Raw genomic sequence first — 20,710 nt, forward strand, 5'->3', positions numbered from 1 at the left:
CTATCGCAATTGATACACAGTAAGGCTTGGAAAGCTAGTGTGATGTGGTGGTTAAGGTGTGAGACTAAAATTAGGGAGGCTCAGAATCTCCTCCCCCCCCCCCAGCCACAGAAGCTCCCTGGATCATTTTGGATTCGTCACTTTCTCTCAACTCAACCCATCCCACAGGTTGGTTGTTGTGGGGAAAGATAAGAGGAAGCAATGCTACGGTATGTATGCAGGATTTAAATCTAACAAATGCATATATACATGCATACAATCTTCTGTCCATACAACAACCAAGGGGGGGACTTTGATATTTTGCTCTGAAACTAATAGGTAAATGATTCTCCTCAAACACTGAAAAATCAACAAGTTTTTATTCATGTATTTGTGGCTCAAAATCAAGTCGCAGAATTTAGAAAATACAGCCCAACCATTAACACATACAATATGTTAGCGCAGACCCAAAGGTGCTTTTTCAGGAGGCAGCTGGACTTTCTTGTTTTTCACTGAAGACATTTCACTTCTCATCCAAGAAGCTTCTTCAGATCTGACTGGATGATGGGGAGTGGAAGGATTTATACTCCTTGCAGACAGCTGGTGATTTGCCTTCTTTTAGAGCAGTGGTTCTCAACCTTTTTAATGCCGCGACCCCCAACCAGTCGTAAGTCGAGGACTACTCAACTGGTCGTAAGTCGAGGACTACTCAACTGGTGCAGCACCGTTTGCAGAATGGGACTTTGGGCGGGCTCAGCAGGGCAGAGACAGCCTGGACAATTCCTATTGGCTTTTGAAAGCCAATAGATTTAGACTCTATTCAAGAGAATCTATTCTATTGGCTTTCGGGGTCCCGACCCATAGGTTGAAAACCACTGTTTTAGAGAATCATTGGAGGGTTTCTGTGTCTTCAGGGTCCTCTGAGTGGTGCAAATGGGTGTGGAACTTTCTTGGTGGAAGGATGTTTTCTGCCCTGTGTCCCTTCACTGTTAAAGACAGGTGCAGGCTGTTGGGGATGAATCTGCATTGTCTGAATCTCAACAATGGCCCCTAATGCCTCTCTAAAACACGGGTGTCAAACTTGCCATGTCACGTGACGTGTCGCGATGTATCACAACTTTTTTTGCATTGCCAGAGCTGGGGTGGGCACGGCCTCTGTATGATGCAACTGGCCCATGGGCCAGCAGTTTGACACCCTTGCACCTTTTCTAACATCAGAGCCTTCTCCAGAGGGTCTTCACATAATGTGCCCAAAGCAGAATTATACATTTATGTACTGGATATTTATTAAATTATCTTCGAAAAGTATTTCCAGCAGTGGCCTCATTCTTTCTAGCACTAATACCGGACATTAATGGATTGCTTTAAGGAATATTTTAGATCAAAAAGCTGCACACACAGAACAGATGTTGTGATGTTTTCGGGCCCAACAGCACCCTAAGAATAGGGCAAATTTCCCTTTTTTTCTAAATTGTTGTTTCAACTGTTTATACCTACCACACTGACTATTGCATGCAGAGATAAATCTCTCTGGTAGCTGTCTTTAAAATATACATACTATGCATTTTATTTTTATTCAAGTTTCAGTGTTTGACAAATTATTATATTGTTTTAGCTGTTATCCAGTTTGTACACCACCCAGAGTTACATTTTGTGAGCTGCATGGCTATATTAAATTTCTAAATAAATAAGTAAATGTACTTTCAACATTTGAAATATGGTATCGGGTGGCTTCCCCTTGTTCTATAATAGTTACATAATCAGGAAGTAAAAACAAATAAATACGAACACCAGGATAATATCAAACTAGGATTTGTTTAATAAAATGCTGAGCTTTCGTCGGCCAGCACTGCCAACATCATCAGAACATAAAAAGAAGTCAATGGGAGTTCCCTTTTTATAATGCCAGCCAATTTTGCGCATGGCTCCTGGATCTAGTCATCGGTCCATCTGATATCTCTGATTGTTTCATTCTTGGAAGGTACGTAATCGCTGTTCCCTTGATGGTTTTTAAAGCTGCAGTTCCCTTATCCACTTTTTCTCCAATCCCCTCTCTTGTGCACCCCCTGCTGTTTGTTATTGCACCACTAGCTTCTAAGGGAACAGCGATTACGTGCCTTCCAAGAATGAAACAATCAGAGATATCAGATGGACTGATGACTAGGTCCAGGAGCCATGCGCAAAATCGGCCGGCGTTATAAAAAGGGAACTCCCATTGACTTGTTTTTATGCTCTGGTGATGTTGGCAGTGCTGGCCAACGAAAGCACAGCATTTTATTAAACAAATCCTAATTTGATATTATCCTGGTGTTCGTATTTATTTGTTTTTACTACATGGCATCACCCAGGATTCGAATTTTTAACATAATTAGAGACAGATAATCAGGAAGCTACATACAGCTTTTTGTTTTCCTTCGGAGAATCCCAGAGCACCCCGCCAAAGAACCCAACTTTTCTGCTTTATCTTGTCAGGCATTGGTGGGTAAAGAATGAAGCTGGTGAAGCAAAGGCCATCAGAAACTTGTGCACCCCTGTGAAGAGGGATGATTAGCTTAGCGCGTGCGGTGGCAATCTGGGCCAAAGAGACCTTCAAATCCCAATGTGTCAACATTTTAAAAGACTGCATCAGATTATCTATTGACTAGATGGGTTTCCTCTCCTGCTATTTTATAAGCAACTGAATCTGAAATATTAAATCATAGTGACATGGAAAGATAACATTTCATCCAAGAGGGTTTTTCATTTCTCCCACCCTTGCCACCTGACAGGGTTTAATAACTAATTTAAACTGCTAATATATAAAACATTTGCATCAGCAACCCATGCTAATGTAAGGGAATGGTGCTTGTCACCTCTGATGGAGCTCAGAAGCTCCTCAGCTCTCTAGAGAGGCAGTTTCATCTTAGCAGCAGCCCAGGATAATTACACACTCACTCATTAACGAGCTACCCAGTAGGACCAGCCCTAAGACAGAACAAATTGAAGCAGACTTCATAACACCGTTTCTCAATCTCAGCAACTTTAAGATGTGTGGACTTCAACTCCCAGAATTCTCTGGCTGGCATGCTGGCTGGGGTGTTCTGGGAGTTGAAGTCCACACATCTTAAAGTTGTAAAGGTTGAGAAACATTGCTTTATAACAGTGGTTCTCAACCTGTGGGTTGGGACCCCATTTGGGGTCAAACGACCATTTCACGGGGGTCGCCAAACAACGCAGTCCGCAATTTTTTCCCCTTTTCCTTAGCTGTGCTACTCCCTTTTATTCTATTGGCTTTTGAAAGCCAATAGAATAGACTCTCTTGAATAGTGTCTAATTCTATTGGCTTTCAAAAGCCAATAGGAATTGTCCAGGCTGTCTCTGCCCTGCTGAGCCCGCCAAAAGTCCCATTCTGCAAACGGTGCTGCACCAGTTGAGTAGTCCTCGACTTACGACCGGTTGGGGGTCGCGGCATTAAAAAGGTTGAGAACCACTGCTTTATAAGATACCAGGAAAGCAGGAAGGAAAAATTAACAACCAAATTCAGTCTTTTCCCAATAGATAAGATCCAGTTACAAACCCCCAAATCCCCAACCAAGATGAGCAAAGATAGCAATAGCACTTAGACTTATATACCACTTCATAGTGCTTTACAGCTCTCTCTAAGCAGTTTACAGTGTCAACATATTGACCCCCCCAACAACATGGGTCCTCATTTTACCGATCTCAGAAGGCTGAGTCAACCTTGAGCCCATCAGGATCAAACAGAGTTTGGACAGAATTTGCCTGCAGTACTGCACTCCAATCACTATGACATCACGAGTCGGTTGTACGCTGCCCATAGTCACTTTCTCTGAGATATATAGCCATGCAAATCTGATAAATAAACAGCCCTGCTCACTGCAAACTCTGGCAACTACTGTAATTAGTAGTCCAAATCTATCTAAGGAGCACCTAGGTCTGATTCAAGAACATCAAACATACAATGTACTTCATTTTCTCTTGGGATATAGTATTAGGGAGATCAACCATTATGGTTTCTAAGGGATGTCTTATGAACCCACTTTGTGTGGTAATCTACTTTCTTGCTGTAACTCTAATATTCCTGAAATACTCAACTCTAATTAAAAACTGCATCTGGCAAATCCTGCCCAGGTTTGGAAGCTAAACAGGATTGCCACCTAATCTAGTGTTTCCCAGTTCCCTAATTATGATATTCCAGCCTGCCCTCCCAGGTCCCTCCCGCCTGTCACTCTCTTCTGTTCACCCCATCACCTTACGTTCCCCCCCATCCTTGATTCTTACAGCAGTCCAACCACATTAACAGTCATTCCTGCCTCAACTTGAAACTTGAAGCAAGAACGATCCTTGACTCCATTTGTTGAGAAAGGTATAGTTTACTAAAGATCAAGTGAAATACAGTAGACCAAAGCCAGAACTAAGGTTCACGTGCCAAATCCTTAGGTATATCTTTCCCCTTCTTAAGTACCTCCCATTGCTCGTCCCTCCATCGTCCAATTGTTTTCGAAAAATATGTTTTTGAAATGATCACTCTGAGTGTAAGCTGGTTCGCAGCTGCTTCCTTCTCATAGCGAGGTGACCTTGGAACGCGGTCTCGCACAATCCCTTTCATTACTTTTATTTTCCCCCTTAGTACCCCCACTTCCTCTCTCCCTCCCCCCCAAGGGTTCATGGCAGGCTGGCACCAAGCGGTTTGCAGAGCACAGGTGGAAGGTGGCAGTTCTGACACCACCTCAACTACACCCGTCCTGAACTACCCAAGGAAGGAAGTCAGGCTACTACAACAGCTTACTGATACACCTCATCACTACACCAAACCTCCATCGCCCGTCCACCCTCACACAACCTTGCAGACCCCTTCCCCAGCTCACAGACCGTTGTAGAAGCAGCCCCACAGTACTCACCTGTCTGCCAGACTCGTTCTGAGCCCCCCCAGGACTTGTGAGGTCTTGCCAGCTTTTCCACTGACTTTACTTGTGAGAAGTGAGCAGGAAGTCACAAGTTGGGGGTCATGTGAAGTCCTCACTGAACGACCTTCAAACCTCCCTAAGTAATGGCAATGGGGACTGCCAGGATTGCTGTTGTTAAGCAATGTAGTCACAGGACATCATGTTTTATGGTTGCATTGCCTAGCAACAAAAATTCCAGTGCTAATTGCCATCATTAAGCACAGACTACCTGTACTAAATTCTGAAGCATTTTTCCACAGCTTCTGTTAAAGGTTTGACATTCCCTTTGCATACAGCCCTGGAAGTCCTGCTATTGAGTAGAAACAAATAGATAAATATTGTCTGAAATATATATTTTTTGTCCTGAGGTTGAATTGGCTAAAAGTTATTTTTCAATAATGTAAATTAAGGTTGAAAAGTATAATTAGACCAGGGCTCCTCAACCATGACAACTTTAAGACTTGTGGACTTCAACAAAGCTAGCTGAGGGATTCTGGGAGTTGAAGTCCACAAGTCTTAAAGTTGCCAAGGTTGAGAACCCCTGAATTAGACCATGAAATCAGAAAAGTTTATAGAAATTAAACTTAAGGGAATTAAAAGTTATCATTTAATAAAAACCTTCTTTTAATCCAGCTGGTTCTGTGTTTCAGTCATTACACTGTTCATAATTATATTACTCATTATTTGGGTCAAATAAGGATGGATAATTTCTCAAATTAAAAAAAAAATACCACTGCACAAATACTTAAGAACTATAATGGAACAAACTGCCAGATCAGATTTTTAACTTTGAAAATTAATGAGCAGATATTATAGTGAGCTACAGATGTAGCTGTTTTTTTTTTTTGGGGGGGGGGGGAATCTCTGGATTTTTTTTCCCTGCGTAAATTCTTATAGAAAAAAAAAAGAAAAGAAAAAGCTGAGCTTCCATTCAATTTAAAATATTTCACTTTGTTCAGGAGAGAACATATCTTTAAAAAATGACAAGGGTACCTATCAGAACACAAGGACTATTTACAGAAACTATAATAACACATTGTTTTAAGTTTGTTCATTTCTGTCTTCCCATGAGATGCCCTTTCACAGTGCCTTAAAATCCATAAAACAATAAAGAGAAGGCCAACAGATTTGCTGTTTCATAAGCAGTGCAGCTCTCAATAACATTTCAAAATTTTGTCGGACTTGATATTAACAGCATTGTAAAATAAATATATTGTTAAGTCAATAGAAATGCTATCAATCTTAACATTAAATACATTGCTTAGTATTGTTTCTATTTTTTCTTCCTAAAAAAAAAATAAATTAGATGCATCATCAATTTCATTTATGAATGCCAGGGAAAAAAAAATAATTACAGCTAAAAACCTTCTGTCTTGCTGTGAGCTGCCCAGAGTTATTGTGTATGAGATGGGTGGCCATATAAATCTTTGTAACAAATAATAAATATTATTTTCATCAACTGAAAGGCGGATTTGTTTACTCACAACACTAAACAACAATAGTTACATTTCACATTATATTCCAAACATACCAGTATGATATATGAATTTGGGCCAAGGGAAATATACAGAAAATACCCAAATAATTGATGAAGTTCACACACCATGGTTAGCTATGTCATAAATATTTTATTAAATAAATCACAATGACTGGATTCACATAATAGCACGAACACCATTGTCCCACGTCTTGCTAATTCAGTGCTACTATGGATAGAGATAAAGATGTCCTAAATGCTGTTATGGAAAGAGAAAGCAGAAAATAACAAAATTTGATATGGAAATAGAAGACCCAAACTCCCAAATAGTTAAACTGTAAGTTCCAAGTGACAAGAACTATTTCTGGGCATGAAATTCTGCAGGACTGTGGATATGAATAGCACAATCTCATGAATAACAATTTCCTTTAAGCCTGCAAGTCAGCCAGTTTTCTATTCTTCTAAAGTTTTCTTGAATGAGGTTAACAGGCAGAAACGATAGAGAAGAGGTCACACTTAGAGAATCTATAAAAAAATTTTAAAAGGGGATGTTTTCCTATCCCTGGAAGATTTCATGAAGAAACGTGTATTATTGTTTTCTCCCAATTAAGGGAGCTGTTTATGGTTTTGTGTTACTGGCAGTTGAGGTTTTTAGAATAAATACATATCTCAAATCCCATCTGTCAGGCTAACGAACAGTATAACTGATATAAAAGATGGAGGCAAAGGGTTCCATGAACAGCAAACTTGAAAAGCAAGTGATAAACATGGGCAGACAACCAACATCAGAGTTTCAGTCTGCAAACATAATCAAATTGCAATGCAAAAAATCTGAAGACTCGGGAAAATTACATATTGCACAATGGAACGAAACAAAAACAGTGGAACTAGCAGAAAAAATGCCAGTTGGAATAAAAGGAAGGCTGTAGTGTCACATGAATACGAATTCACACACAAAGAGGCTGACTTGATATGAACTGCCTATGCTATTGAGCATGCATATAAAGGTTGAAGAAGTATGGAACTACAAAGTTTCACTTATTTTATCAGTAATGAATTTGTTTATAAACTTATGATGTTAAAGTTTGAAGAGAGTTAAGGGTTAGTATAATTTTGGTTATTGTATAATTAGTAAACTTAAATAGATTATGTTTAATATGTTTGTATAATCCTGTACTTGGCTCTGGGAAGTCGGGGTGGGGGGAGGGGGTGGGGGGAGGATGGGTTGAAGTTTAAGTAGTTCAGATAAGTAGAAATAGTTTTATTGTATATAATATTGATGTTTTAATTTGGAGAAAGGAATTGCTTGGGCATTTCCCCTGGACCGCATCCGAAGCGAGAAGATAGGAAAAAGGGAAGAAGCAAGTAGGAAGGTTGAGGAGAAGGAGGAGATGGGGAGAGTGAGGAAGAGGGAGAAGAGGGAAAGAGGCAAGTTGGTTAGAGGGTGGATGCGGTTTGGGGGGAAATGGGTGAGCAATACCGAAAGTGGTGTGTATTACTTTGTTTTATTTTTTATCTGAAGTATTTTTATGAATGTAATGTATTCTAAAATTGAAAATAATTTTTTTTACAAAAAAAAAAAAGTTGAAGATGGATTTCAGAAGGAACCTTACACATCCGTCTCTGCCATCATTCCCGCAATGTAAATTGTAAACAGTGGGGAAAGAGTTATGCACAAGAAAACCTTACATCAAGGAAAGATCAAACGGAGACATTAAGTTCTCAGTTGGGTATTTCCTATGTAGTTAACTTCAAATTGCACTCCACAGCCTTCCAAACTATTCTATGGCAATAAATGTAAGATGAGCATCCCCATGTGGTAACTCACATGTTTTCTAGATGTGATCTTTGCAAAGTTTGAAGAGGTGACATTTTAGACTAGCCAAATATATATTTTAAAAAGCAAGCCATTAATATTACAGCAAGGGTGTCAAACACTTTTTTTTCATTTTGCCTCATGCACTTGGAAACAAATTCTTTTTTTAAAAAAAATATGTTGCTATAGTATTATAAGTGCACTATATACAAACACACGCAAGAAAGAAACATCATTTTCTGAATGCATAAACATGCTACCTTAAACGAAGAGTGATAATGACTGCCTGTATTTCTAGTTCTATCTGACTTGCTTTCCAAAAAGCTGGATATCAGGAGTACGCACACAGTGGCAAATGAGTTGTGTTTCAGACTTAAAACTCAAGTGTGTTGTTCTGATGTCAAAAATAAAACTTCTAGATATAGGTAGTACTCAACCCTTGAGCCCCAAATCACAATCGATGCCAAAATTTCCACTGCTAAATCAAGAGTGAGTTTTGCTCCATTTTACAACCTTTCTTACCACAGTTGTTAAGTGAATCACTGCAGTTGTTAAGTCAGTAACATGGTTGTTAAGAAAATCTGGCTTCCTCACTGACTTTGTTTTTCAGAAGGTTGGAAAAAAAGGGGATGACATGACTGTGGGACAATGCAACTGTCATAAATATGAACCAGTTGCCAGGCATCTGAATGTTGATCATGTGACTATGGGGATGCTGCAAAAGTCGTAAGTGTGAAAAACGATCATAAGTCACTTTTTTCAATGCTGTTGCAACTTTGAATGGTCACTAAACAAAGCATTGTAAGTCAAAGACTATCTGTATACACTGCAGTAGCAAACTGGTCCTCTGGAGCAAATAATTCATACGTTCTCTTCTCTTTTCCTTTCAGTTAGACTACCTACAACCTCAGGGTAGATGGATTTTCTAAGTCAAGGAAGGGATGCAAAATCCAGATAGTTTTTTTGTATTGCTTTGATGGTCCAGTTTTTCTGTAGGCTTGTTCTGAATCACATTCTATTTCTTGCTGTAGCCAAAACATCTGAAACTCTTCTGGGTCTGTTGCCACCAAAAAACAGGGAACAAGCAACTGGTTTTTTATTTTATTTCTGCCAAATTGTATTCGGCTCAAAAATAGAACACAATGTTTTATTCTGAGTCAAAACAAATGTATCTTCCAGTTGGTGTTTAACCAAACAAATGTTACAGTTGGTGCACAATTCACTTCTTATACTTTATAATAGTCGTTTTCAATTTTTTTTTTTTTTACATAAGACATGATTGTCTAAAACAAAGAGCAGCTGAGCCTTCATCCTTCTATGAAGCGATCATAATAAAAAAAGCATGGCATATCAATTAAAACTGATGGTCATTACACATGCATTTTTGTCTCTGCTTCATTTAAATGTCTACTACCAATTTAAAAGCAGTTTTCCACACCTAAGAGAATTTCTCAACTAGCAGGGAAACCTGGAGCTACAACCTGGCTGTGGGCTGCAGAAAATAATTCAGTATTCTTAAGATGTGATATTGAGGATCAGAAGATCAGCATGAAAAAAAATTCCTCAATAACATTTATTGTCATGGTTGCTAAATAAATATTATAAACAATGCATGTTTTCACATATTACATATTTCTCCTACACAGACATCACACAAAAAGAGAGAACCAAGGTGTTTGGTACAATGACCTAAGAGGAGAATAATAATCACTGGGGCCAACAACTTCACAAGAAGAAAATGTATAACAAATTTGACTGAAGATTGTCAGCTAAAAGATGTACATCAGCACATGTTGTCATCCCTAGTTATTCCAACTGTGGGTTTTTAATTGTTATCTACTATGGAAATAATTGTTGATTTCCCTATTCGAATTTTCTTCTTTCAAAAGGTAAGTAAAAAAACTTTGTTTGTGGCATTTGTGCCCAGAGCAGCATACAACTTTGCCACTGTACAGGCGGTCTTCTACATACGACCACAAAGTTTCTGTTGCTAAATGAGACAATTATTAAATGAGTGTTGCCCCATTTTATGATCTTTCTTCCACCGTTGTTAAGTGAAGCACTGCAGTTGTTAAGCTAGGAACACGGCTGTTAAGCGAATCTCGCTTCCCCATTTACTTTGCTTGTCACATAAGGGGATCACATGACCCAAGGACACTGAAACGTCGTAAATATGAGTCAGTTTCCAAGCCTCTGAATTTTGATCATGTGACCACGGGGTTGCAGCAATGGTCGTTAAGTGTGAAAAACAGTCATAAGTCCATTTTTCCCAATGCCTCTGTAACTTCAAATGGTCACTAAGCAAACTATTGTAAGCCAAGACTACCTGCATTTCCCCAAACCTCCTACACAAGTTGTGACATTGGGAATGTTGTTTAACCTCACTATGCACATGGTTACAATATTCATTTTTCTAATTCTTTAGAGTTCATTCCATATACAGCCTGAGTTCAAAAGATAAAATTTTGTAGGACACTCATTTTATTATTCGTGTTTGAAGATTTACATTTTAATGCTGAAAGATTTAATTAGGCTTTTGTTCATGGCTGCTCGTATGGAGATATCTCTGAGCTGGAAAAAAAAAAATCTGTGGATCTCTAAAATCCCAAAAGCTGAAGAAAGTGAGGAACATTCTCTTATCTGAAAAACTGTCAAATAAACTAGATCTGCAAAAGCATGTTAAAAACATATATATTTCAAATATGGTACCCATTTTGTTTTGTTTGCATTGTGTAACGAATATCTTAATTATATGAATTACATCCATCTTCCTAATATTATTGCCTGTAAACAAAAGCAGCACATATCAATAATTCTGTAGCAAACAGCAAACATTAATAATAAAGTGATAAAGATGCTCCATGCAACTCAACAAAATTGCTCCATTCCAGATAATTGTTTTAAAGAAATCATCAAAAACATGGCATTCATAGAGGCAAAGAGAGACATCTTTGTGATGTTACACATGAGAACGCAAAGGGTGGATCTTATATTGTGATGTCACACACAACAACACAAAAAACATAGAATAATAATAATAGAGTTGGAAAGGGCCTAGGAGTCTTCAAGTCCAATTTTCTGTTCTAGCTGTAGATCCTATAACTTGTATTGTGATGTCACATATACATTTCCTCATTTTGAAGGAACCTCTGGTAGCTGATAACTCCTATGTATAATGGAAATTCAAACATAAGTAAATATCTAAGGGGCTGCCCCAAAGAAGAGGGAGTCAAGCAATTTTCCAAAGCACCTGAGGGCAGGACAAGAAGCAATGGATGGAAACTGATCAAGGAGAGAAGCAACCTAGAACTAAAGAGAAATTTCCTAACAGTGAGAACAATCAACCAGTGAGACAGCTTGCCTATTTTATCTGTTTTAGATAGCAGATAAACATATATATCTTTAGAACAGATTACAGTAGAATAGGCTGATCCTCTCTTCTCTGTGACAGCCCCTAAAATATAGCAGTCTTCCAGTATTTGAGGGGTTGCCACAAAGAAGAGGTGGGGGTATCAACCTGTTCTCCAAAGCACCTGAAAGCAGGACAAGAAGCAAAGGATGGAAACTAATCAAGGAGAAAAGTTGTGGGTGCCCCATCACTGGAGGCTTTTAAGAAGACACTGAACAGCCACTTGTCTGGAATGATATATGGTCTCCTGATTGAGCCTGGGGCTAGACTAGAAGACCTCCAAGGTCCCTTCCAACTCTGTTATTTTGTTATGATTATGGTAGATTCAAGTGGGAGCTGATAAATTCTAAGTTATACTTCTGAAACAAGCACATACAAGTTTCATCCTTGTCTGTCCAGCCCTTCCCTTCTCTTCAGACAAAGTTTAGAGGCTAAGACAGTGCATCCAAATTATCTATTTAGCAAGTTTATATGGCTGCTCAACTCACACACTCTTGTGGCTCTTGTGTTACTTTATGTTATTGTAAAGATATGCTGAATTTCGTGTAGCAATGGAAAAGTTAGCTATGGCGAACTCATTAATTGCATCTTACTTTCTTTAATATCTCACATTTACTTCTCTATGGCTGGTAACCATTGTGGTTGCCATTTGTTCCTTACATTAACAAAACCAATTGCTTGAAACAAACTCATGCAAGTTGTGAATGCAACCAGTACATCATTTCCTGCAAGTTGGCTTTATTAATGTATTCCTGTTTTCAAACAATGAAAGCAACATAGACGTTTCTGTGGTGCGTGTCCAAGGGTCGCTCCTCGGTCTCACCCCACAGTTTTGTGCTTCCAAGCACGAACACAACTAAGGTAGAAAGTGCTTCATCCGCCTGAAAATCTTGAAATGTTCCCTTTCTGCTTCGATTATTATTATTTTTTTTGCCCTTGCAAATGTTTCCTGCCCTTGAGAAAAAGATAAATTTTAAATAAGGGAAAAATAAGTGAAATTAAGGTGTTAAAATTTTAATTGCTGATTACTGTAAACACTCATTCTATTAATGCTAATTAACTGATACAGGACTGCATTACATCTGATTTATGCAACTGCTACATTTTGATAGTTTAACCTGATTTTGGAAGTAAGCAAGATTTAAAAAAGGATAAGTAAAAGTAATTTTGTTATTTTTTTAGAATAATGCATGATACACAAACCAATTCAGCCCATCATTCCCTCTTAAATTAATAGGAACAAATAACACATTCTCATTCCCTATGCACACACACACATAGACACACACACACACACACACACACACAAACATTTCTAGTGAAGCATAGCAGGAGAGGTAATCTGTTAATCACTTCTGCATAAACTGAAGATCTCCCTCCTGGAAGCAGGACTTATTGGTGGTGGGCCCCCTGCTCAAGCAAAGAAGGCTAATTTCTTCCTGTCCTTCCAAAAGCCCTCAAGATCATGGTCTTTTGATGGATTTTCAGAAACTGTTCCAATCCCTTGGATGCAGATGAATGATGGTTAAGCGCTTGATAATGGAGGTCACGAGATAAGCTTTTATTTATTTATTTTTTATGATGTATTATAATGGTGTGTTGACTGACTTTATTGTGACCTACCTAGAATTCTAAAATAAGGCAAGATATAAATTTATGCAACTGAATGTTAAGGTGCAGATGGGAACACAGGCGGAATGTTTCGATCAGTCAAATTTTAGAACTTTCTAAAGGAGTCCAATTATATTTTCAAAACTGCTAAACCTTTGGGTTTTACTTTCCTGCTCCATCCTAAAATTCATACATTCCACGAATACTGGCTATTTTTAGAATTTCTGAAGATCTGGTGGCACATATACAGATCTGCATCGTAAATTCCTTCCAAATCCACGTTTTAAGACATTCATTTTATTTTTACAGCTTATCTCGGGGTGGATGAGTAGTGGTAGGTAGACAGATAGACATAGCATTGTCATCTTGATAATATTAAATCTAAGTGCACTGCAGAAAGAATCATCCTCAAGCACACAGTCACACATCACACAACACTTAAATTGTCTGCTAAAGGACAGATTGCTCCTAGGAATGGTCACTGAAGCCATTTGTGTTTCTCGAGCACATTTTTAAAGCAACCACCAGAGATGTGTTCTTATTCCTTAACTGCATGGGGCTCATCTAGTATGAGCTTGGAAACTAAGTGAAGGGGCATGATTCATTCCTAGATGATACACCACTAAGGAATCCCAGCACTATAGATTAGTGGTGGCGAACCTATGGCACACATGCCAGAGGCGGCACTCAGAGCCCTCTCTATGGGCATGTGCGCCATCACCCTAGCCCCACCCTCCTCACCATCATCCCCCCAGAGGACAGTTGCCCCCGAGCGTGGCCCTTGTGGAGCAGCGCAGCCAAGGACTCCGCCCTCATGCCCCATTGTGTGCAGTTGATGCTGTGGGGTGCAGACGGAGGGCATGGCTGCCATCACTCTGCTGGGCCACCTGGGTGATCTGCGATGGGCTGTAGAGGTGGTGGATGGCCCTAAGGGTGGGCACGGCAGGAGCGGGACCGGGTTTTGGGCACTCAGTCCCTAAAAGGTTCGCCATCACTGCTATAGGTAGTCCTTGAGGGGGAACAATGGCTCAGTGGTTAAAGACACTGGACTTGTCAGCTGTCAAGCCCAGGTTTGAGACCTGAGCACCGGGGAATAGCACGAGCTCCTGTTATTTGTCCTAGCTCATGCCTACCTAGGAGTTCAAACACATGCAAATGCGAGTAGATTAATAGGTACCTCAGTGGGAAGGTAACAGCATTCTGTGCACCTCGGCGTATAATCATGCTGGCCACATGTCCATGGAAAAGTCTTTATACAATGCTGGTTCCCTCGGCTAAGAAACAGAGATGAGCACCACCCACTAAAATCAGACATGACTTTACCTTTAAGTAGTCCTCAACTTACAACTACAGTTGGGATCAGAATTTTTATTTGCTAAGCAAGTGAGTCGCACCCACTTTTATGACCAATTTTGTCATGACTGTTAAGTAAATCACTGCACGTGCTAAGTGGATCCAGCAATTGTTAAGTGAATCCAGTTTCCCTCACTGACTTTGGGAAGATTGGCTGAGAAGCTGTCTGGGACGGTTGCTAAGGGCAATCACATCACTCTGAGATCATATAAATTCCATTTGCAAAGTGCTGGAATTTTAATCACACGACCATGCAGATTATGTGACCATAAGAGCAAGGACTAGTCACTTTTTTTTCAGTGTTGCTGTAACTTTGAACAATCACTAAATGAATGGTTTTAAGTCAAGGATTACCTGTATATGCAACTGAGAAAATGAAATGTCATCAGAGAAGACAGAATTAAAACACTTAATATATGTCAGGGGCCTTCAAACCTGGCCCTTTTATGACTTGTGGACTTCAACTCCCAGAATTCCTCAGCCAGCACATTGGCTGAAAAAGTTGAAGTCCATGAGTCATAAAAGGGCCAAGTTTGAAGACCTCTGGGCTATACAATCTGAGGCTAAAATGTTTATCCTTCCAGTAGGGTTTTTCTTTTTTTTTTTTTAAAAAAAAAGTTTCTTCTTTCTCCCTCCCCATTTGGTGAATGGACATGCTGGCTGAGGAATTCTGGGAGTTGAAGTCCACAAGTCATAAAAGGGCCAAGTTTGAAGACCCCTGACATATTGCTATAAAGAAAACAAGCTGAATATGTCCATGGAGTCACCAGAAGTTGAGCTGCACTCAAAGCAAACTATTTTTCTTACCACCAGAAAGCTGGCATGGTGGTTAGAGTACTGAAAATGGATCCATGAAGGATCACAAAGACACAAAGCTTCCTAGACTTACCTGTGAAAAAGCCTCCCTTTTTATGACTCTGGAATCCCTTAAATAGGGGTGGAGTCAGGGCAACTGAATGGAGCTGAGCATTTACTGGCTGGAAGCCCTTTCTGACACCTAATGGAGTTTGCAGCAAATATTTTTTCTATGTGCCCTAAAAAACATCTGCGGCTACCTAGGATTGAAGTCTAAACTTTCTGAGGAGGAGGCCAGCATCTTCACCACTAGGTCACCATGCCACTCCTAAACTATAATGATAAATACTTTATATTTAATAATATTAAATACCATTGGGGGAATAAAATTGGAAGGATATAGTAAATGCTATATGAATATATTATATTCATTGTTTCTAATCTCAAGAATCAAGCTGGATATTTTATTCTCTGGTATTGGTAATTTATCACGCTCATTTTAGGAAGAAGCATTATACCGAAGCAAGAGCTGGCAGCAAAATTCTGCAAACTTACTTGATATTTTGATTCATCAAAAGGGCAATGGTATGAGTATTAGAAATGTCAGCATGCTGCCCTGTTTTACAGAATAGCTTAATTGTTCACATGGCATTCTTTACAGAATGTTATTTTTATTAGAAACCTTGTCCGATACTTCAAATGGCACAATTTTATGTTTACTGATCTGACAGAAGCTGAATCTGAACTCTCCTATACAATGCACACATTCCTAAGAGTAAGTCCACTGGACTCAGCGGTGGTTTCTTTTGAATGGACACAGATAAGATTCAGTCAGGACTGAGACTGCATGCAAAACATGGTGAGACTCCAGAAACAGTGCAGAGGAGAACAACAAAGATAATAGGGGGCTGGAAGTTAAAACATATGAAGAATGGTACTCTAGTGAAAAAAAGGACCAGGAGTGACAGGATATCAATGTTCCAATATCTGAGGGGCTGCCACAAAGAAGAAGGGGTCAATCTATTCTCCAAAGCACCTGAAGGCAGAACAAGCAGCAACAGATGGAAGCTTGTTAAGGAGAGATCTAATCTAGAAATGAGAAATTTCCTGACAGTGAGACAATAAACCAGTAGAAGGGCTTGCCTTCAGAAGTTGTTCATCATTGGAGGCTTTTAAGAAGAGACTGGACAGCATTTGTCTGAAATGGTGCAGGGTCTCTTGCTTGAGCACGGGGTTGGACTAGATGACCTCCAAGGTCCCTTCCAACTTATTCTGTTATTAATCTGTATTTGAACATTACTCTTGAATAGATACACAGATGATTTAAACTATAATACAGACTGAGTTTTGGAACAGAGTTCTTGGAAATGAAACTTGTTATTGACAAGCTAGCAGCTACTTGTGTTTCCATATATATGTGTGAATAAACAGCAAATACAGATACAATTTTCAGTTGTTACATTGTGATACCATAATATTTAGGAATCATTTCTTTGAAAGAGAAAAGGAAAGTTAGATTGTAATCTAAATCTAACCACTATAATCACAAAATACCAAGAATACACTAGTTGTTCCTTTTAAAAGTTTTAGGACTTGACAATGTTTCGCTTTAAACAACTCTGTTCCACAAAATTGTATATAGGCATATTTCATTTTATTGTGCTTCTCTATTGTTTTTTTTTTAGAAGACCCTCCACTGGTAAAAAAGATTACAACTCACTGAAGGCTCAGGTGAGGGTTATTATTTTGTAGCAATAAAGTATTTTTATTAAGGCAGCTACATTTTTTAGGCATAATGCTATTGCACACTTAATAGACCACAGTATGGTATAAACATCACTTTTATTATGCACTGGGAAACCCAGAAAACTGTGTGACTCACTTTAGTGAAATACCAGTAGTATGACCTATGAGCATAATTTCCATTGCTAAGAAAAACAGATAAATGCATTGGGCCAATTTTAAGAGCTTTTTGACCATAATTGTTAAGCAAATCATGAGGTTGTTAAGTGAATCCAGCTTCCTCCATTGACTTTGCTTGTCAGAAGCTGGCTAAGAAGGTCCCAAATGGTGATCACATGATCTTGAGATGTTGCAACCATCTTGGCCAGTTGCAAAGCACCCAGATTTTGATCATTTGTCTGTGTTTGCTCAAAAGTGCAAGTAGCAGTCATGGATAACATTTTTGGTGGCATTTTCACCTTGAACTAATTGTTGTAAGTCAAGAAAAACCTATATTTGCTTTATTGCTATTGGTCAGGAAGTGAACCCACAACATCTCTGAGGTAGGATTGTAGATACTTCCATGCTGTTTTTTTGTCATAATAGATAACTGTTTCACTATTGTTGTCAGCGCTGCTAATATTGGATATTATTGCTTTGACAAAATATGCAGAACTGACTGGTATTTTTAGAGTTAACTTAGATGATGCTGGGAGGGGAGGAGAAAAATAAGGAATGCACGGGCTACAGAATGGAAGTGAACCTTTGCCTTTTGGGCTGATTGGAGAATGTGCTCCTATTCAGCCCATACTTATAACCCTAAAAAGCCTGCAGACCACTGAAGAATGGGGCTTATTTCACAAATCTCTCTGGTGTATTTTTTACTCATCCAAATAAAAGATAATGGAAAGCAAAGCAAGGTAATATTGTTTTTTGTCAACAGTGACTACTATAGTCTTCTTCATTTGTGGGGGGGTGAGGGGGTAAAGAGAGGGTCTCCCCTATGCAATCTACAGCCTTAATGATCTCTCATACCAAGTGAAAGTTATGCTTATTTATAAACATTGTAAGAAATTTTAATAGGCGATGAATTGTACATTTCCCATGTTTTGAAACTGATTTTATTTTTTTAAAAAAAGATCAACATTTATAGACAACAACCTTCTGACATACTATTTATATCCAATAACAAAGGATTATTCTTCTTCTCTTGAGGAGAGACAACACACATTAACTTTATCTACTGTCACTGAACAAAACCAGCCTCCTTGATAAACAAGGGAATCAAATTGACATGTGATCTGTGGCTCTCTCCAATATCATTCAGTGCCACTGTACAATGTTAATATAAAACATGGAGGGGGAACACTGAGGGACGGCAAAAGGTTTAAAATTAGATGGTGGTGACTGAGTATTTGAAAAAAGACTCTTACTAGATGAACTGGATATCAATAGTTCTTTCTCATAATGTTTATTTTCAGATTAATCCCTCTTAAGAGTAGTTTTAGTGGTGTGGGTCTCTAGTGCATGATCATCTATCACAGCCAAACAATCCTAACAAAACTATTTTAGCACCGTCTTCTGTTTGAGGGATAACGTTATGGGCACTGGGAAATGGGGATCAGTTTTAGGATATATGCTTGCAAATGACTTCATCTGCATTCCACATGTGTGACATATGACATCATTTTAGATTATTCTATTTTTTTCAGTTTTCATACAAGTCTTTGCACATACCCTTTGTATCCAATGATCCTTCTGTGTACACCCATTTTTTTTGATCATACAGAGTACACCCTCTATTCAAAAAGCCCACTTATAAAAAACTGGTGTCTACATTTATTTATTTATTTAAAACATTTATATAACTTACAACCTACATGCCACTCGCTAAAAATTTGCACCACAAGTGTGTTGCCATTTTACACAGGAACACACTTTTTTTTCCTGAGAATTATGTAACTTATCGCTGAGGCTATGTAACAATGTGACACTTCGCCAGCAACATCACTGTCCAAGGATTAAGCATGTGCTTCAACCACCAGTTCTGAATGCTCAATTTTAATAGGACTTTATCTCAACATGGTAATAGACCCCATTAAGACCCAACTTGAAACTCAGAAAGGGGCAACAACAGCTCTATCTGAGGATTTTTTTAAAAAAAAAAAAATATCAAACAAATCACTGGATTGGGCAGAGTGAGAATAATGAAGAGAGCAAACTTTTTTTTTTTTTTTTCGGATAAAGGAGGGAAAAAAGGAGAATAGTGTAGTTTGGACAAATGGATTGGACAAAGCCATCAGGTTTTCTAATACTCAGAAAACCTATTTAAGATCAGAAAGGGAAGAAAGAAAGAAAAACACGCTCTAGATTGCTAACAAAGCCCCCCAGCCCACCCCAGAAAAGCCCCTCTGGGGAATCAGCACCATCACACACGGAGAGACCTTGCAGAAGGTGGAGAAGACCTCCTTCACTAGACCCTTCCCTGAAAAGGAAGGCAAACTGAAGCTGGGATGGGAATCCTTGCAAGGAGCTCTCCAGGAGCCCACTTGCCACAACGTGCCCCAGCGTACCTGCGGGAGAGGGCGGGAAAAGAGGGCGGGAGCAGTGGAGTCGCCGGATCCCCATTGGTCAAGGGGCACTGGCCCCGCCCCTCGCCTCCCTCCTTTATAAAGCCCAGGACCAGGCGGCGGCTCTCACCCCCTCCGATGGGCAACGGCCGGGCGCACTGCTCACTTACCATGCAGCGAAGTTCAGGCGCGCGAGACGGTCCTCCGGGTCACTTCCCTTCGCTGCCGGCCGGCGCGTCTCCTCCTCAGTCGAGGCGCGAAGTCAAAAGTCTCCGGCACGGAGCTGGTCGCCCTGAGGGCTCCGGCTACACCTGAGGCGGGGGGAGCGCCCCCAAAAAAGCCGGCGCTCCCTTCCCTTCTCGTGGAGCAACCTGTCCCCGCCGCCTCCTCCGAGGGCCACACAGGCGACGGCAAAACTTCTCCGCGGGGACTGGGCGACCCCCCCCTCCACGGCGCGAGCGAGCGAGCGCGCGCCCTGCCCAAGTTTCCCCCCCCCTTCCACGCGCGCGCGCGACCTGCCCAATCAGGGCAAGAAGAGGCTCGCGGGAGAGAACGAGCGCAGCGGGGCTTTTTTTTGGTGGGGGGGGGGGGGAATCGAACGCAGGTGGCCCAAATGTATAATTAAAAAAAAAGAGAAAAAAAAGAGCGAAGCGAGCGCCGGCTTCTCCCAGCGCGCACGCGCGCTTGCCCCGCCGCCGCCGCCGCCGCCCCCCCAAAAAACTCTCCAGAACCCGGAGCGGGGGGGGGGGGAGAGAAAAGAGGAGCGAAGGCGCCTCAGTGGGGCTGCGCGCGCTCGGCGAAAACTGCCGCCCGTCTGGAGATGCCGGGTGAGGGCGCGACTACAGCCGGTCCCGGGGAAGAAAAAAAAGGGGGATGCCGGGTGGCGTTCGCCTCGCCTCCGTCCTGTCTCCCGCCGGGCGTCCCGAGGGCAGCGGCGTTCGGGGCGAGCGAGCGGGCCGGCCGGCTTCGGGCAGCCCTGCGCGAGGAGGAGGAGGAGGAGGAGGAGGGAGGGAGGCCAGCTGCCGGCTGTGG

General features: G+C 40.5%; 1 protein-coding gene across 7 annotated transcripts in view; it reads right to left on the reverse strand.

The window, feature by feature from the left end:
* The window catches only part of RBFOX1 (RNA binding fox-1 homolog 1), a 1,591,566-nt gene that overhangs the window by 1,083,902 nt on the left and 486,954 nt on the right, over positions 1 to 20,710 (reverse strand). For 2 of the 7 annotated variants that reach the window (XM_039349798.1, XM_039349794.1), the window contains exon 1: positions 19,849 to 20,099. The exons of the other annotated variants lie outside the window; for them this stretch is intronic. In XM_039349798.1, coding sequence (XP_039205732.1) covers positions 19,849 to 19,851 — 3 coding nt within the window. In that variant the 5' untranslated portion in view covers positions 19,852 to 20,099. Of the gene's footprint in view, positions 1 to 19,848; positions 20,100 to 20,710 lie in introns of those variants that run through there. 7 annotated transcript variants of the gene reach the window in all.

The sequence above is a fragment of the Crotalus tigris genome, unplaced genomic scaffold, assembly GCF_016545835.1.
Source record: "Crotalus tigris isolate CLP2741 ecotype Arizona unplaced genomic scaffold, ASM1654583v1 scf7180000018301.7375997, whole genome shotgun sequence".
NCBI classification, from domain to species: Eukaryota; Metazoa; Chordata; class Lepidosauria; order Squamata; family Viperidae; genus Crotalus; species Crotalus tigris.